The 7,945-nt window shown below is 36.4% G+C and overlaps 1 protein-coding gene across 3 annotated transcripts in view; it reads left to right on the forward strand.

The window, feature by feature from the left end:
- Window positions 1-7,945, forward strand: part of Prkd1 (protein kinase D1) — a 306,569-nt gene that overhangs the window by 275,744 nt on the left and 22,880 nt on the right. For all 3 annotated transcript variants that reach the window (XM_048798724.1, XM_048798722.1, XM_048798723.1), the window contains one exon: window positions 7,164-7,325. In XM_048798724.1, coding sequence (XP_048654681.1) covers window positions 7,164-7,325 — 162 coding nt within the window. The remainder of the gene's footprint in view (window positions 1-7,163; window positions 7,326-7,945) is intronic.

Consider the following 7,945-nt stretch of genomic DNA (forward strand, 5'->3'; position numbering starts at 1 on the left):
AGAAAACAGCTGAGTTCACCAGACTTCTGACCTACATCTGTAAGATAATAAATGTGTGTTGTTTTTAATAAATGCACACAAACAGCAAGGAGAAAAATGGGGCATGACAAATGAGGCTGTACATGTTTGTGGCAGGTTGTACTTAATCTGGTGTAGTCTCTGTCAGGCGAAAGGCCAAAGAATGTTTTCTTCCCTGCACTCACCATAAACTTTCAGTGACCCAAGTGAAGCAAGAAATTGTGCTTAGATCCTTTTAAAATGCCAGGAAATTTGCCCAATAATAATAATACCTACCCTTACTATGTACCAGGGAAAATTCCAAGTATTTTTTATATGTTAAATGATAATCCTTGACTGTTAGACATATTATTATCCTCAGAGAGTCTGGATAACTACCAGAAAGTCGGGAGCTGGAATTCAAACTCAGAAAGCCTGTCTCCAGAGGTCTTGCTCCTGAAATCATGCTGCAGGATTTGGGACCATCCCTGTAGATACGTCTGTTGTGGTCTAAACGGAAAACCCAAAGAAAACAAGGAAGTTGAAAGCCCTTTCCTAAGTAAGGGGCAGAGGGTACAGTGTTCATTATTGTGTGAACAGCCCATTTTCAATTCTTGATTTCTCGTCCTCAGGAAAATAATGAAATTGTGGGAAGATTTTCACAAATCACATAGGGAGAATTAGCATGATGGGAAGGGTGTAATTTAGAAGGGATATACTGACTACATCACTTAGCTGCCGCTGCCTTCTGCTCTCTTGTTGCCTTGAGAATGATTTGATATGGTTTCTCCTTATTAAGAACTAAGTGTAAAATAAATACGGATCACCTAGATAGGGGGAAGATCCTGGTTTTCTTTCTATCAAAGATGTTTAAAATTTTCCAAAACAGTGGACAAATCTGGTGTCTTTAAGAGGTTATACCTGGAAAGTAAAGAAAACTATCTTGTCCTTGACACTAAGGGAAATCATTTTGTAACTCATATCAATGGTAGCATATGATATTCACAGCTATATTGTATCCGTCAGCTTTTTGTCACTTGACCAAAATACCTAACATACAACTTACGGAAGACTTATCCTGACTCAGCTTCAGAGGTTTTAGTCCGTAATCTGCTGGTTCCATTGCTCTTATCCTGAGGTGAGTCAGAACATCATGGTGAAAGGGCATGGTGGAGGAAAGCTTCTCAGCTCATGGCAGCCAAGAAAACAAAAAGGGAGTAAGGAAGAGACCAAGGATAACATATACTCTCCAAGGGTATGCCCTCAAGGATCCACCATACAACTATATCTCAACTCCTACACCTTCTACCACCTCTCAATAATGTCATCAAATTATTATCCCACAGAGAAGGTCAGCGTCTTCATGATCCAATCACTTCCCAAAAGCCCCACCTCTGAACATTGCTCCTTTAGGGACCAAGCCATAAACACAGGAGTCTTTGTGAGACAATTCAAATCTAAACTATAACACATATCATTGATATTTATCATAAAAATTGTTACTTATGATCAATTATCTATTATCAGAATCCTGAGACTGAAGTCACTTCATAATGAAAAAGTCATATATTTTATTTTTTTCTGAAGAGAGACTGTCACTATCACATTTGTTGTGAACTGTGGCTAACTATGTCAGATATATATTAGCATATCTGAAATAAAGGCATTTAAATATTAAAGATTAGTATTCACTTAATGAAAATTAAGGAGATAGAGGTTTTCTTTGTCTTTCAACAAAATTTAACAAACTTACGATGAATCTTTAATGTATACCAGGCACTAGACTAGGAACACAGTTAATTAAATTATAGGCACTAAGGTGCTTGTAGTTTTATAGGTAAGAGAAATAGACTTGCCAATAAAGATAAAAGTCATAAAAGAAGATTGCACTGAAGGCTCTGGAAATGGAGAGATCCAAGTCAGGCTCTAAAGAGTCAATGAAAGTTGCCTCCAACCAGATATTCATACCAGCCAATGGGTGGTTCAGGTTATGGAAACAGTATGCCTCAAAAAATAGAAAGATTATGTGTGGCTTATTGTGAAAATGTTTCAGTAAGTCAACAGAGAAGGCTGGATATGTGGAAGAGGAGAGGAAAAGGTTGGAGAAATATTCAAGTGGGAGGAAGAGAAGCAGCTGATCGTGAAGGGTTTCGTGTGCCTTGTTGAAGGGAAACACCTTATCTTGAAGGTGGTGGTGATTCACATGTGGGCTGGAAGCTTGGTGGTGTGATCAGAATCACTTTGGGAAGATCAGAGTGACAACCTTTGGAAGAATGCATTGGAGAACAAAACCTAAGAAAGGAGATCAGTTGGAAGGTGGTAGCAGGTCCTTGGGAAAGACTTAAGGGCTCAAACCAAGGCATAACCATGAGGAGGAGGCAGGAATGAGAGAGATTAAGGAGGTTGACTCCAAACACGTTAGAGAATGGCTGTTGTTCAAGTGAAGAAGTACATGTTTAGGATGACTCTCAGCTCTCTGAGCTGGGTGGGTCATCAGTCACCAAAAGAGGAAACATTGGAAGAATAAGTTCATATAGAGAGACACTGATTCATTGCTGGACATTTTTCATTTAAATGAACATAACAAAACAGGTAAATATAAGATTCTGCATTTCAGGGGAATTTACCATATCAATTGAGCATTATTTTTAACAAAAAGTATTTTATAATTATATATGCTCTCTATAAGATGACTTTTAAGCATTTACCAGGGAATTATAGGCTATTTCTCTTTCATAAAGCATTAGGTGAGTGTGATTTCTAGGACCATTAAATGAAGTAGAAATTGTGAAAGATTGTAATTAGAAAATGTTTATGATGGCATGCTCTTTTCTCAATCCTGGGAAACTAACAGGAATGAGAATAAACAAGGTTATTGCTTTAGTACTGTACCTTCGAAGAGGACATTTCATAACCCACATACCTTGCTGTGCAATGGAACAGTCTTCCTTCTGCTGTTTGCCATTTAGAATTTAGATACTGGATTTTTCACTGTTCTCTTTTCCCTGTCTCAATGTGAGCTACATCATTTAGTCATTTAATAGAAGAGTAGTTGGAAGTTCTCATATGAAAGCTGTTTTACTCCTAAAAAATCTTGAAAAGAAAGGTTGAATCTAATTTTTCTTTTTCTCATCTCTCTTAAATTTGAGTAGAATAATCCTAAAAATTGAAGGTGAAACAAAGACTGGAAACATAAAGCAAATTTATAACATCTAACTTTATAGAATAAATTCTCAACTCCAGACTTATAATAAAGCAACCCTAGTAGTATTAAGGAAATTACTACTTATACATTGATATTAAAGCATATTGTTTAACATGAATCCAAAATATAAGCTAAAATGTACATATAAACTAAAGGATTAGTATTAGTTTATTATTTTTTAAACAAAATATTTTTTTTATAAAAGTCTTTGCACCTAGTGACTAGTTTCCATTTAAGAATTTTCTAGGCAACTTGTATCACAAAAATTTTTGTTTTGATCTCTGAGTGATATTTTGTCCCAGACTTGAAGCAACTTCTAGTCACCCCATGGATATGTCATCAATCTGTTATGTGTGAATGTGCACTATTCTTTCCTGTCCTTGACCAAATGTTTCATTTCCTGAAAATGAAATTACTTAAATGCAACAAACAGATGGTCAAAGAGTCCTGTAGAAGCTTGTACTGCTACAAAATTTATTATCTGAATTCCTGAGGTAAGCCTGAGAATTTAGCAAAAATTCTTTTTCACACATAACTGTGCCATAGTTGATATTGCGATCTTCCTGCCATTTTAAAATTCACTTTGGACATTAGGAAGAAAAGACTAAAAAGCTATTTCCTATTTTATGTGAAAAAATTAAAAGTATGATCAAATCACACGGACCACATTGGTTTAGACTTATCTTAAAATTGTTCTTAAGGTATTAAAAAATAACATCATAAATTACATATGAAAATAGAAAAAATATAGCTTGATTCTCTTCCTATTTCAAGTCTTCAAAAAGTCTGTTCTCTAGGTTAAAGAAATACTCCTCATCAGTATAGCATGGGGAATTTAGATAAATAAGACGTGATTCTTTGTATCCTCTTTTCTTTTCTTTTTTTTTTTTTTTTTTAATTGTCAGATATAAATGTTTGGACATTTGGTTCGATGCAAAAAAAAAAAAAAAACTCTGTGATGCCTCTGTCTCAGGTATATATCATACTTTAAATAACAATTTATTATATACCAACCATTCAAAAATAGCAAAACCATTTTGCTGTTGGAAAATTTTTCAGCTGTCGCTCAATGATTCTTTAGGAAACCTGTAAAGCACAAAGACTTTTGTAAAAGAGCAATGGCCAAGTGCAGTGAGCATGTGAACTTCTGTAAAACTTTTCCAGTTGTTTATACATGGCCTTTAGTAAGATGCTTTCATTGAATTAGGTTGTTTCTTCTTTAATCTATATACCTAACCACACTCAAAGTCCAATATCAGAAAATAGCAAAATTTTCCTTCATACAGATGCATTAGAAGACATTTGTGAAGTCCTGCAAAGATTACAATGAATATATCACAAAATAGGTGCTAGCGAACACCTTCGCAAATCTTTCCTGTTGTTTTGGCCTAAAATATTCTGGGAATTCTCCAATTAGAAAACATATGTTAAAGTTTTACCATCTGTTATAGGGCTTGCTCAAGTTATGTTGTGGTGTGGGGAAAAGGAAAAAAAAGAATATAATGAGTAAAAGACTTCAGCACTTCTAATAACTCACGTACTAAGAGAAATATAAGAAGAGGAACATGAGGAGTGATGTTACAGATATATTCAGATAATCTGTTCAGGGGATCTTCCAGGTCATCTGCAGACTCCTTTCTCCTCCAACCTTCAGAGTCTCAGACGAGGTTAGCAGAAGCAGTAGGCTACCCAGTTACCGAACAGTTCCCTTCCTCTCCTGCCCTCTCTGGGCCTCAAGGTTACTGTGCCTTACCTTTCCCTCTGCCCATACACAGGAGACCCCCAGCCTTGCTGTCTATTTCTTTTAGTCTGCCCCTTTCCTATTCATTGTACTTGCACCTTACTCAGACATAAAAGCTTTGGTCATTTAAGGAAGCCAGTCTCCCCAGAACACTGCCTAAGTGCTTAAAGTTGGATTAAATAGAAGTAAGAATCAATTGGGGGCGCTGGGGATGTGGCTCAAGCGGTAGCGTGCTCGCCTGGCATGCGTGCGGCCCGGGTTTGATCCTCAGTACCACATACAAACAAAGATGTTGTGTCCGTTGAAAACTAAACAACAAATATTTTTAAAAAAAATTCTCTCTCTCTCTCAAAAAAAAAAAAAAAAAAAAGAATCGATTGGGAAGATACTCAAAGAGGAAGGTGCTCTTGGCACATCTCCCTCTCTTAGTGGTTTGTCCCAGGAGAGTCAGAACCTCAGCAGCACTCTCATGCAATCTTAAAGCTTCTGCTGTGATCATTAGTTTAAGAGAGGACAGCTGAGGCCTTGGACATTTGAAGGCCAGTGATTTGTCAAGTGAGTGTGGTTCCTCTGCCAGGAAAGGGGATGTAATAAATAGGGACTGTGACAACACTGGGGAAGTTTTCTGTATGAACAATCCACATATCAAATATAAGTGTACTCTAGATGGTTATATTAGTTTCCCACTTATGAATCTGGTACCCACAATACTCAAAGCCAACTGCCTATCTAGTGTTATTTGTAGGAAGTCAGAAAAAGAGAGTAGTGATAGTGTGAGCTTTGTTAATCCCAACCTCTCTCCATACGCCTTTGCTCTGACCACGATAGAACAACGCTGGAGGCCTTGTCTATGGGAAGTAGTCAGATTTGACTAGTTTACAGTACAGCAGTTTCAAGAATGATTCTAGCCCTTGAGAGGTGAAAGGCTTTTAGATGGTTGTGTAAGCATCTGCTCAGATCACATTAATAAATTCTTTAACCACATTATGCCACATAAGCAGGCTCCAAGACATTAGAATCAAAAAGACTCATCAAATGTCTATGGCAAAGATCAAAATAGCCCCCATAGAGAGACTTTATTAACATGGGAGCTTACCCCAAGCATAGCCTGGCTCTGTACCCAGCAGTGCATGAAGTTCTTTGCAAGTGGCAAGCAGGGAGGGCCATGCAACACTGTGGATTCAACCATAGCCTCTGCTCTCCAGAATTCATTTGTGAGGTTTCTAGTGAGCTATTTCAAGTTTTAAGTAGTAAAAAATTCATTTTATATAAAATTGTTATCACTCAATGAAATTTTTTTTCCCTCTGTTCAGCTCTGTTATTTAAGTTAGATCCTGATTTTGTGGGGGTAGATAATTTTTGTTTATAATGAAACTTGTTTATTTCCTCATTGAAATGTAACTGGAACATACAATTGTTTTGTAATATTACAATTTTTTGTTTGTTGTCATGCACTTTATATAAATAAATAAATGTCAAATGGCCAAAGGGTTTTGTTAGGACGTAGAATAACTCTCTGATTTAAGCATTGTTGAAAGTGTAATTTTACTTGATATATGTGATTATTATCAGGTAAGCAAAATGAAGCCTACCATTACTCACCATATCTTTATTGTGGAGCTGTTTATGAAATGCCCAAGAACTGGGCAGGACTAGCATGTAGCATGGTGTCGTAGACAAAGCAAGCTTCAATCATAACTTTTTTGCTGTGTACATAAGGATACTCACTCTGTATAAGAGCTTCTCTGATGCCTCCAGGAGCACAGCAACTTCAAAAGGTTTTGGCTAAGACTGCAGCACAGTCAGATGCACTCCATGTGTGAATTTCATCTTTTCTACATTGAATTTTTACCAGTTGTGTAGAGGTGGCCTAGTATGCCTTTTTAGGACAGTACGCTTAATATTGGAGATGATCCGAAGAAATTGCAGATTTCTCAGTATGGTATTCTAATTAAAACCTAATTAGCGATTCACTGTGCTGGAAGTTGGAATTTAGCATAGAAATAATTTCACTAGGCATAGAAAGTAAAGATGTATATTTTGGAGACATTAGAATTTCAAAAATATAAGGCAGCACATGTGGAATTTAGAGGTGTTAAAAAAATCTTAAGTGTGGGTTTCTCCATAGCTTTGAGCTTGAACAGTTTTGTATAATCAGTGAGCTTGCCAAACAGTATCAAAAAACTCATTTTCTTCAAGTGCTTTATTTATCTTTAATAGAACCTTCATCACCCTGGTGTTGTAAATTTGGAGTGTATGTTTGAGACGCCTGAAAGAGTGTTTGTTGTTATGGAAAAACTCCATGGAGACATGTTGGAGATGATCTTGTCAAGTGAAAAGGGCAGGTTGCCAGAGCACATAACGAAGTTTTTAATTACTCAGGTAAGAAATCAATTAGAGGCAGAAAAAAATAATTTAATATCAAATGTTATAACTGTTTTACTACAGCTTCCTAGCCTTGTTGTTTAGTCTGTACTTCCAATCTAAACTACACTAGGAAAGGTTGCAGAGCTTATTATTGTATGCTCCGATTAGTATCTGTTAGTCAGAGTCCAGTATACCAAATTAGTAACATGGAAGTCAGCCCATGTATTGGGATTATTCATGGGACTTTATAAAGTACATTGGCTTAGTCCTGATTCAATGTAAATATTTAAGAATGCACATTCCTGTTGCATATTGAATTCCTTTGTCTACATTTGTGTTGGTTGCTGTTTGAATACCGTAATAGGATACTTCTTCCATTGAAATTTCCCTAGCAACTCGCTGTGTTCATCTACTCCATTTCAGTGTCTTGAGCAAACTGGACTGGCTATTGTGCATTTTATCTTGCTCTTTTAAATTTATGTACTGGTAGAAAACATCTTCAACACAGTTCACAATAGCAAGACTGTGGAACCAACCTAGATGCCCTTCAATAGACGAATGGATAAAAAAAAATGTGGCATTTATACACAATGGAGTATTACTCTGCATTAAAAAATGACAAAATCATAGAATTT

The sequence above is a fragment of the Marmota marmota genome, unplaced genomic scaffold (assembly GCF_001458135.2).
Source record: "Marmota marmota marmota unplaced genomic scaffold, marMar, whole genome shotgun sequence".
Lineage (NCBI taxonomy): Eukaryota > Metazoa > Chordata > Mammalia > Rodentia > Sciuridae > Marmota > Marmota marmota.